Below are 12,029 nucleotides of genomic sequence, written 5' to 3' on the forward strand. Positions count from 1 at the left end.
AATAAGGCTCTCGATACCAATTGTTGGTTTTGTGGAGGAAATTATAAAAAACAGAGGAGAGAAGAGAGACAATACGTATGCGGATGAAATATAATTATTCTATTCTGATTCAAATTATTCTCAGCAGTGATACAATAAATAACAAAAGATAATCTAATTAGATAACAAGATATTAGCAAAACAAAATATTAAAACTAACTTGCTCCTTAAAGATAGGAACAACTTATTGACTAGGCCAATCCATTAAAACTGACTTACTCCTAAAATATAGGAAACCAACTTATTTACTAAATCCTATTTTAAAAACTGAAAAATAAAATATTATGCAGTTACAAAAGTATATCTTCAACAATTTCCTCAAGTAAAGTGGAAGTGGTTGTTGCTTATTTCAAGGGCACAAAGTTTTTCTTGGCAATTTTGCTTCAAATTAGAAGGACACAATCATTCAAATGTAAGACAGGTGTAAGACAGCTTTACTTAATTAACCTTTGTCATGTGTCCTAAATGATTTGCAGGAATCTTTCTATGGGGAACTTGCATGTGTGTTGGAGTTTTGTTGCTTCAGTAAAGCTGCAGTGAGAGCAAAATTTGCATTATAGCTTTTTATGTATTTTAATTAAGAGTAGTTGTGTTCTCCTTTCATTGTTTCTGCATGAATGTACCTAGTACTTTTGTTAGTTACGTTAAGATTACTGATTGGTTGTAAAATGGATGGTTTTCAGGTTTCAGGTTTTGGATGTAATTTTTCCCGTTTTAGATCTGATTTTCAGAAACTAATAGTTATAACTTCTATGATGTAAATGTGATTCTTTCCTTTTGAACCAGTTTCCTAACACGCTTGGCGTCTTTCGGAGATGATAACAAATTCTTAAAAAAATGCCTATCAGATTTCTATGATTATGTGGATTAAGATTTCTAAATTTTCTCCGATTATTATACTATACATTTCAAAACACTATTAAATACTTTTCTACACTACATTCTTATAAAAAGGACCTGGAGGTAATAAGATTTACTAAAACTGAAATTTGCAAGCTTTTATTAATATGAAAGATTCAATATGAATTATGCATCAATCAATCATTAGTACAATTCCAATTTGTAATCCAATAAACATTACTATCCCCTTCTAAAGTACTTTTCCCAATTTCTGGACACGTGTAACAATTTGATCACCCTGACTAACTTAGTTTGCAAGTCTGTCATAACTATTCTTCAAGAGTCCTATAATACAATTGAATCCATTCCTTTAATTACTAGAATATAACATTAATATATAACTTCACATAAATAGAGCTGCATATAGAAGTTCATTCCAAGTATCAGGTACTCCTGGTAGGCACCAATGACTGCAGTCATTACCCGTATGATCCAAGCCACCATAGGCAGAAGGGTGGGCATCTTTTCGTAGTTGTGAGAGAAGTGTTATGTCAAGTAGATAAACTTGATTCTTCATGTTCTTTAACACTTTGTTCACTATGTTTGCTGCAGGAGGTAGACCAGCAGGATATGTTGACCCTGCTGATGGTTCTAGTTCTCCACTACAACTCTTTCTTGGTTGATTCCACTCCTGACCTCTGAATCATGAAATGAATTTTAGTTAATGGTATGTTATTAACTGGCTAGAGAATTTTGAAAATGTTTAATTTCAGCTATTGATAGACATATAGAATATGATATAAAGACCCTTTTGAATAAACTTCTCTATAATTACTTGTAAGAAAAAAAAAACATAAGGTAACATGAATTGAACTTCTTTCACATGTTAAAATTAGCACTTAACTTTAAAAGAAGCTTCTTTTTTTTTTTTTTTTATCTATCTTCTCCTAGAACTAACATGTATAAGTTGATTTTAATTTATGGAAAAAACTCAGAACATTTTACATTCGTATTTTATTTTCCCGTAAGTATCTACGACGAAGTTTATTCAAACACGACTATGTTCTAGTTTCAATTGCTTGAATTTTGTAGCATTTGGTGTAACTTTTTCTTTAACGTCTCTTAAGGAAAAAAAATGGATAAAACTTAATTTACAAGAAACTTTAAATAATAAAATATTTTTTTTAAACAAAGGAAAACTTAAAATCAGAACTTGCAAGAAGTGAGCTTGTATTTTTAAGAAGAGAAGAATAAGAAGGAATTGGGCCAATGAGAGTTACTTACTGATAATGAGTAGGAGAAATGCCTTGAAAGAAAACTTTAGTTTTGGTAGAGTCAACCTTTTGATCAACCCATCCAGCCCATGTGGTCATCCCTTTGAAAAATGCATCCAAACGATCCATATCCTTTACTAGATTGGAACCGTTCCTTATGTAATCCCATCTGAATGTAGTAAACATCAACAACCGTCAAGTTTGAGAGTAAAGCAGAAAGGAGAGTGAATCAATGAGGTCTTACCAAGCAAATCAGAAATCCTAACAAACACAACCTTTTTCTGTTATGTAGACATACATTCACTTCTATTATTAATATAAATAGAGTTGGAACTTGTCTGGATAAACTTTCTCATAAACACTTCAAAGAGAAGAAACAAAAAAAAAATGAAACAAACTCTTTTATAAATAAAAATTGGCTTATGTAATCAATAATGTGTCAATTGATAAATAAATTTATTTCTTAAGCTGTATTTAAAGATTTGATTTATAGTCAATGTTTATGAAAAAATATTTATTAAGAAAAATCAATTACTTAAATGAATTCCGATATCTTATGAGAGATTAATTTTTGACTCTTGATTAAAAGATATTCAAATTAAAAAAATTAACTTATGTATCTATAACTTGACTAATTTTAACTCTTACAAAATATTATTAGTTTTCTTTCTTTTTTATAAGTTCTTATCAAAAAAATTATGCAAATATACACTTAATAGCATCATGTACAAGAAAGCATAATACCCTTGAGAATCTCCTTTGTGGGTCCACCAATGCCAGGAGTTGAAGATCAACATGTCCATGCCTGTCCAAGCATTACCAGCTTGTATGGAGTCTAGTGTGAGCACTCGCCCAGCATCTTCTTGAATTATGTCCACCAAATATGGTGTGCGATATAGTTGTATGGTTACTCCATAGTCCTCCAAAAGCACAAACCCATCAACTAGTATTGTTAGTTACCACAGTTCGTTCCATTTGGGTTGAGATTACATTTCACATTGAAACAGATTTAGGCATGATTATCAAACTCTCGAGCTAACTTGTTAATTTTTACGAGTTTACTAGTTCACTTGTATTTTGCGAGTTGACTCTTGAGTAAACTCTTTTTTTAGTAGAGTCTGAATAAACTTTAAGTAAACTTAGTAGACTCTCGAGTTTATCACCGGGTCAACGAATTAGCAAGTTAAAAAAAATTAGACCAAAATGTAAGTCATTTTTTATTATTTTCTGTTTGTTTATCATTCAACATACCTTCATTTAACGAGTTATTCTCCAATACAAAATTCTCATCTTTAATAATATTAAATCTTTATTCTCTAATAACATCAAACTCTCCATGAGAATGATCTACCACTACTATAACATCTATAAGTTATTTTCTAATGGTGATGTATTATTAATAGACTTAATTGCTTAAATATGCTGAAACTTTACGATTTACTATTTTATTTTATCATATTGTTAAAATATTTAATTAATATGTTATTTATAAATATTTTATTATTATTTTTATATGAAGTAGACTATTACGAGTCTACGAGTTGAATCTATAAAATTCTCATAAGTATGTATAAAGTCTCGAATTTGATAACCTTAGATATGTAAGAAAGAAAGAAATAAAAAGGTAACACAAGTCGAGTTCACGAGGTTCAATTCAATCATTACAAAAGAAGAGAAGTGTGAATGCATAAAATATTTACGTGGAAAATAGTAGCTTATTCACGTGGAAAATAGTAGCTTGTCTACACAAGTTGATTATATCAAAATAATAATAATATTAATAAAAATGTATGAGAAGGTTTTTTTTTATAAGAGTGAGAAAAACAAATATAATTAATTATTAGATCTAATCATGATGAATGATTAATATTAAAAAAAATATACACAAGTTATGTTAATTTTTTAAAAAGTCATATAAGTTTATTAAATAATCGTAAGATATTAAATCTTTACTATCTACATATATTATAGCGTGGTCCAAATTTACTTTCCTTATTCTGATATAAAATAACTCTCATACTGTACTCCCAATAACAATACATTTTAGACCAAGTTAATAGAAAATTCGCTTACGTAGCAACTTAAAATATTTTTTTCTTGAAAAGATATAAATATACTCTACTCTGTAATGGCAACCTGTCTTTTAATTGAAAACTGAAAAATGGTATGACTAACATAAATAATATCAATTCCTATACGTAATTTTTCTTGATCAATTGCCTGTAGAAGTAATTGGATTTCTATATTCGATACAGATATATAATCGGGGAATTTAGCTAAATTTAGTAGGTATAATTTAAGAATTTATTGGACCTTGATCTAAACATATACGAATCCTTATAATATTGGCCTATTCTTAACTATAAACATTGGAAAACATTGATTATCAAATTGTACAGCTTTTCCCTTTCTAAGGAATCCCGTGAACTAGTAGGGGCAGGGTTGCTATCTGGCTTCCCCAATTATGATTCTTTTTACTTATTTCCTTCTACGTGTTATAAATTCAAGTCAGAAATTTATCGAATGTTTGCAAACATTATGCATTCTACGGTTTGACATGTTATGCCGTAAATGGATTTTGATTATGATGTGGTAACTAATAAGGGAGATGCTATGCTAATTAAACTAAAGATCTGGCTTAGAATATTAGTTAATAAACTAGAAAAATATATCAATTATTAAAATTATAGAAAAACATAAAAACATCATCGATATCACAATTTTATACATTCTGATAAAAAAAAATATTATTTGAATTTTTTAAGCAATGATCTAATGTCTTAAGAATATTGATTAATATTTGTCTAAATTAATGATTGCAAGAGGGCCTCCAACTTGTACTCACAGGTTGGCAAGCACCTCACAGCCTGTCAAGTGATTTCAGATGTATCTTAATGGAAAACGGAAAAGCATTATTGGGACCTCTTATTTCTGGCTTAATCTTGATAAGAATAGGTAAATTGACTGTTTGCCCCACTTATTCAAGCACTCATAATTTTTATGTAGAATCAATTTTCATCAAATGATTGCTTTGTATTTTTACTTGCCCATATTTTCAACTTGCCTTTCATGGCATTATCGTTATTCAAATTAAGCAGTGGTTTTCTCTTACTTCTCTTTCTTTTCTTCTTTTTTTTTTCTTTCTATTTTTGAGGAGAAGTACTCACGTATTCAAGTTTTCCAAGATATAAAAAAAGAATTAATACTTAACGACTACTTATCATGTGAATGATTTCTCCTCCTAATTTCTAATTTTGAGGAATTTAGTACTACTTGCCCTTTATATAGTACTCTTCTATTTAATTGCTACTTAATTATCTTTTTTACCTTAGTTTTTATTAAAGCTTATTTTACTTCGATCCCATTAAATATTTGTTCTGTCAAAACCTAACTTAATACTTGGTTAATATACTTTTAGAAAAAACCAAAAACATATATTATAAAATTTATAATCACACACGATGGTTAATTAACTAACTGAAGAAAAACGAAGACACACGTGAGAATGTTGTATTAACCAGTGGTTTTGTGTAATAAAAATGGGAAAGGAGACAAAGAGAACAAAATGAAAAGCAAACCTGGAAGGTCACAGTGGAGAGTGCTTGTCTCCTCACAAAGCTGGTGGTGGCATTCGGCACCGACGCGTGAAGCATGCAGGACAATGATTCCCACATGTTCAAACTCAATGAGTCTCCCACAAACATTATCTTCTTACCCTTCCACTTGGTCAAGAAATTCACTCCATCGAACCTAAACACAAAAATTACAATATCACATTCAACAAAACCCGTGAGTATACAACATTATCTTAATAACATGTTGTAATACTTTCTGTAATTTCAAACAAGAAGTCTCTACTCTAAAACATTTTTAATTTGTTTAACTCACAAAGCCCAATTGAACACCCTTTTTACCAAATTTTCTTTTTTTTTTTAATCCGTAGGTATTAAGAGATTTATAACATCTTAAGCACTATTTAAGCTACTCAACTAACCCCTTTGATACGTACTCCATTTACCAAATACTTTCAAAACTAACTTTTGATAGAGAAAAAAAGAACAATGGAAGCTATATCCTTAATTCTTTGTAAGAAAAGGATAACTTCTTTTCAAACAAGTTAATTATAATTTGCCTATTTTACATGTTACCAATCTGCTTGTAACAATTGCAAAAAAAGAGAATTTTGGTTTGAAACCAGTGCTATACAAAGCAAATATGCATTTCATAAACCTTGACACTACCTGGGTAAGGCACATGAATCAGGCTTCCAAGAGTATTTGAGATACTGCTTATCGGGTCTCCCATACTTTTGGCAATCAAACTCAGCATCTATAAAGGGGCAGCTTGAGGAGTCATAGAGAGGGTGTGAAGGGTCAATAACCCAACTTCCAATGAACAAATTACATCTATTTAACTCCTTTCTCCCCTTCAAGCGAGTCACATTATGATCATTATGTGACTTTGCTGCTCTTGCTTGGTGCAAGGACTCAAATAGAGCCAAGCAAAACAAAGAGAGCAAAACCAAGGTCTTTACTTTGGAACCCATATTGTGTAGTGGCACCTACTATTTTGAGGCCCCAAAAGATGAGAAAGAAAGAGAGAGATAAGAAAAGGCCTTGTACGTTGTTTTGTTTTTCGTCACTTGTGAGTGAGTTTATATAGGGGAGAGAAACACAAGAAAAAAGTTGTCTCTAAGGGTGGGTTCACATGGTGTTGCTAGTGAACTTTGATTGATTATTATTTTCTTAACATGAGTTGGGGCATCAGGGCTCTTGGATGGATTCGTTGTTAATTATGGTGCTCTATGTGACTTGTGGGTTTGAAATTGATGAGAGCTTAATTTATGGGGGAAATTCAAATGTTACTACTATACATTATTGAGTATGGAATTGTTATTTTGTGCTCCACTGGCCCTGCAGCATGTCACGGGACACATCGAATTTCCATCATGTACTATTTCATATGCTTCAATCTTGTTTTCCTAAATTAACTACTCTATTGTTAAATTGCGTCATCTAGTGCGATATCATGATAAATAAACCAATTAGCTAGCTATGAAAATCTTTTCACTACCCCACATACAATTACAGAGCCGGCCGGGTGGGATTGCTTTATTATAGATAAATAATTGAGGTTTAGTCATCTATGCAAAGAAGAAAAAAAAGGCTTATTATTTGGTGTGAAAGCAGTTCATATTTTATAAATTATAATACGAGAAAATAGGAAAGGCATTAGTGATAATGTAAATTATATTATTATTCAATTATAAATTATCATGTTGACTTTATGATAATTATATTAAAATTTATATTAAACATGATTTTTAATTGATTATCAGTATGTAAAAGTTTTTATACTAACAATACATATCCATTAAAATCTTATAATATTTTTTTTACAAGAATATCTTATAATATTATATAAATAGTTTTGTGCACACTACTCATTCATTTTGTATAATTGAAGTTAATCTTTATGTATTTCAACTTCGAGATCTTGATATAATTTATACGTAAATTAATATAATAATTATTTATTGGGTTGCTATTTGGTACGAAAAACAACAACATCAAATGCACGAAATCTGATGTGGATTAATGTCCTTCTTTTTAACTGATCTTAATTAAAAAGTTAAAAAATGTAAAACAAGTTTTTATGGAAAACAAAGGTTCGTGCAGGTTTACAAAACTTGTTTTCGTACTTCTTAGTACTTAGCATTTTCCATACGATTATAAACAGAATTTATTATTGGTGGATTGCTGTTCAAATTTGACCAACTGCATTTACTCCATTCCTCTCTCATGATTCGGAATCAATATAAGTGAAAAACTTAATTTTTTTTGGCAAGACCACCTTGGGCACAAATTACTCGATTTGTTTTTTAAATGATAATTATAATAATAATGAGGTTTGAATTTATGTTCTTATATACACCGCTCAAACTCTTTATCATTGCATCAATTTTTATTTTTTTTTTTACCCAATCATTACATCTATCTTAATAGCTTACTTATAATGGGATTTTTCGACATAAGACTACAGATACTTTTTATAAGATTTTTTTAAGAAATTAATAATATTCATAATGATAATAACTGTCGCAATAAATTTTCCATTCACGACTTGAATTTATATAATACTTCGTTCAAAGGAAATCAAATATGTTTTACTTGAAGTAGTCACCTATTATGGTTATAATGGGTTTGGATGTCTTGTAATATAACTCATCTGGTTAATTGATTGTGTCCTATATGCCAAAGTTACTCTTTTACTCAATAAATTATTTGTGTGAATATACAATTAATGTTATAATCATATCTTATAGAAAATAGTATTATAATCACATAACTTGCTCTCTTCATGTTAAATTGAGTAATTTTACAGTTATGCCAGCAGAAAATATGAAAGAGAGATAGCACTTGCATTGCATTGAAATATGTAGTTTCTTCATTAAATCTAAGTGGAAGCTTGTCTACGATTTATTGTCAGAAAATAATTATTTATTTAAAATAAATGTTGTTAACCGATTTTCATAGAGTATGCTAATTAGTTATAGTATTATATAGTCAGGGATGCAAAAATCTCTCCCCAAGCAATTTTTCATTTGAATTTGTTCTCAAAGATTTAGTTTGGTAGGATGTTCTTATTGTAAAACAAGTTAGTGTACATAGTTAGTGTACATTAAGGCTCATAGTTATTAATACATTCTCACTTCTTTTTTTAAGTGTGCTAGAAAATTATGATTTACTAACTTTCTTTTAAAGTTGTATCTTACTAATATACTCTTTTTAAAAATGAGTAAAAATATATTAATTTTCTATTGGAATATTAAAAATCTAAAAACATATTTTTTGTCGTTTAATATAATATATAAAACAAACCAAATTTGTTGTCTTTGCTAAACAGGGATAAATTCGCATAAAAGATTATGAAGAGAAAACGCCAGCACAATGTTATACAATTAGCATGTCGTTTTGGAATTTTGTTTTTCCCTAAAGAATATTATTATTTTTTAATTATAAAGGTCATAATATAACTAAAATTACTTGTCCATAGTCTAGAGTAAACCCAAGCGTGTAGACCCCCATACAGGACTTTGAAACAAAATCTACTAAAATAATATAATTTTCGTAAATATTTTGGCATCGTTTTCCTTTTTATTTAATATCACCCCACTTGTTTCGGGTCAACTCTTGTTTTCCATTAAAAAAAAAAAAAACTCAAAAGTTTATCAAGAATTAATATTAGTCTAGTAGAGAGCATCATAAGAGAGGAAAACACCAAGAAAGCTGTGGAGTGGAGAGCAGAGTTTTTCAGTGACACGACTAGTGATAGCTCCTCAAAAAGGTATAAAACATGTATGTATTATATTAATAAAAGAAGATTTTCTTGGAACACATGTGAGTATCTCATTAAAAACATTTCCTCCAAAAAATTTCTTTCTTTCTCTCTTTTCTTTTTTCTTTTATCTTTTCTCTCTCTTCTTTTTTACTTTTTTCTTTTTATCTTTTTCCTCTTTCATAATTTTAATTGTAAAACAAAAATCCTTATCATTCTAATAATAAAATAAAATTTTCTTGGGACAGATATATCCATCCCAAATGATAATAGTTTTACTTTAAAATTTTATAAAATTATTTTTTACTTAAAAAACTTTTATATTAAATTTAAATAATTTCATAAATAAATGTTTTGTTGATTAATATTTTTATTATAAGGTTAAGATTTTTTATACTAAAAATTAATTTAAAATATTTAAAAATATATCATTTAAGTGATAGCTATTTTTAGTGATTAAGAATGAGAACAGGATGGATACAAATTAATTATAAATTAATTAGTTAAATTTATTTTTACATGAAATAAATTTGAATAATTTTATAAATAAATATTTTATTGATTAATATTTATATTATAAGGTTGAGATTTTTTTACTAAAAATTATTTTAAATCTAATTTAAAATATCTTTAAAATATATTGTTGTAAAATAATAATAATTTTCAATGGATAAGGAGGAAAATACACTGAACATATTTGATCCCCCGAATGAGAATGAGGGTGGACACAAAATTTGACAGAGATCAAAGATGGAATAAGAGTGGAGATGGGAACGGAGATGATATGCTTTGTCCTATTATCATATTTATTCATAATTATCATTTATCTATTTTTTGTTTTAAAATAATTACATATTTTAATAAGATTAAAATACTGTTTAGTGTTTTGATTATTTTTTGTTTTAATTTAATTTTCTAAATTAAAAAATGTTATAGATCAATAAAAAAAATATTTTTTAATATACAAATTTGCATCCCAAAAATTTTCATCTTTTTATCTTGTTCTTGCTAACTAAAAAAAAAATATAGTTTAGATTTTTATAAATATTATACTCATCACATAAATATTATATTGATTCCTTTAATAAAAATGATCTTTAACAAATTGGATATGTAAAAGCAATCAAATCAGCCTTCAAAGCTGGAGTATCCTTCTAGTTTATTTTAAAGTAAAACTCTCGAATCTAAAACGTAGAAGATTTAAAATTTTAAATATTAACATCACCTATGGCACGCAACACAATTAAGGGAAATCAAATTGAGATGAATGAATGAGCCGAACATCTAGATTGAAACATTGAATTTATTACATGAATAAATTTTGGACTAATATCTAATAAGTTAGTTTTTTTTTATATGCAGATGTTAGTTTATTTTAATTTATTTCAATGTTAATTTTATTAGTTGAGAGGATCGAATTCATAATATATATTTTTTTCTTAATCATTCAACTCATTTTCTATTTTCATCTAATAAATTAGTTTGACTCTATTTTTTATTTAAGCTTACAATAATAAATATATGAAATAAAATCATTATTCAACACAACACATAGATGAACTCACATGAAAATGCTTTAGTTTAACTAATGATATATCTAGTTTAAATCTTAGTATGCAATTCTATTAAATATTATAAAAAATGTTACTTATAATAATCTATCCAACTAAACAAATTACATGTAATATAAAAATATATATGTGTTCTATCCTAAAAAAACATATGCAACATGAAGTTTAGCTATTATTTATCATCATCATCACACTCAATTTAATGAGTATAATTACACTAATCTCAATTCTTATTCATTTTTGTGAGTATGGCTTGACGATGAAAACTCCTAATTAACCTCGAGAGCAGTAATGCTTACTTTTGAGCAAACTATTTTAGTAGAATAGATTGTGATTAAGAGAGACATATGGAGAATAATTTTGCTTAATAGGACAGCAAATTTATAATTTCCTTCAAGCAAGTAGGAATCTCACAAATGAGCTATCTGCTAATTAATAACTGATCCAACTCATCAAAGGAATAATTTTATATTTAATCACATCTACAATAATCCGTAATCTACCTTTGATATTTATTTTATTTTAAATTATCTATTAATGATACTAAAAGGATAATATAATAATTATTTATTCATACTAATCCTCAAGAAATATTTTAACATAATCACCAAAAGCTTTTCAATAAACCGATGAACATTTAGATAAATTTAGGGGAAAAAATAGTAAACTCTTTTTCACATTCTCACCACATTAAAGAGAGTTAATTAAGAACAATATCCTAAACTCAGCTTCTCCACATTGAAGTTTGATCATAATGTAGATTAATAAGTTACTTAAGGAATTTGATTGTACAATTTGTGGGCATAAGGAAGTAAGAAACTGTTGTAAACCCTGGAACCAATGCAAATAAATAAATAAACTAAAAACTGATCTGACCGAAAATTGAAAACCACATACTTAGCATTATATTAATATGAATTTTATTTATCATTATATAGTATTATAAGGTATGTGGAAGTGGAACACA

The 12,029-nt window shown here is 28.0% G+C and overlaps 1 protein-coding gene across 1 annotated transcript; it reads right to left on the minus strand.

The window, feature by feature from the left end:
• Nucleotides 1–1,016: 1,016 nt before the first annotated feature.
• On the minus strand, nucleotides 1,017–6,961 carry LOC100803167 (protein trichome birefringence-like 38). Its single transcript, XM_003529317.5, has 5 exons — nucleotides 6,395–6,961; nucleotides 5,732–5,903; nucleotides 2,898–3,073; nucleotides 2,164–2,322; nucleotides 1,017–1,577 (listed from the first exon to the last, which is right to left on the minus strand). The coding sequence occupies exons 1-5, from the start codon at nucleotides 6,697–6,699 to the stop codon at nucleotides 1,283–1,285; spliced, it is 1,107 nt and encodes a 368-aa protein (XP_003529365.2). The 5' UTR covers nucleotides 6,700–6,961; the 3' UTR covers nucleotides 1,017–1,282.
• Between the last annotated feature and the right edge of the window lie 5,068 nt (nucleotides 6,962–12,029).

The sequence above is a fragment of the Glycine max genome, chromosome 7 (genome assembly GCF_000004515.6).
Source record: "Glycine max cultivar Williams 82 chromosome 7, Glycine_max_v4.0, whole genome shotgun sequence".
Lineage (NCBI taxonomy): Eukaryota > Viridiplantae > Streptophyta > Magnoliopsida > Fabales > Fabaceae > Glycine > Glycine max.

Bases quoted from the DNA above. Each gene is read 5' to 3' on its own strand.
- LOC100803167 (XM_003529317.5), bottom strand. From the start codon at position 6,699: ATGGGTTCCAAAGTAAAGACCTTGGTTTTGCTCTCTTTGTTTTGCTTG. The intron at 5,904-6,394 runs GTAGTGTCAAGG...TTTTGTGTTTAG, and splicing joins GATTCATGTGCCTTACCCAG to GTTCGATGGAGTGAATTTCT. The intron at 2,323-2,897 runs GTATTATGCTTT...TACTACATTCAG, and splicing joins CACAAAGGAGATTCTCAAGG to ATGGGATTACATAAGGAACG.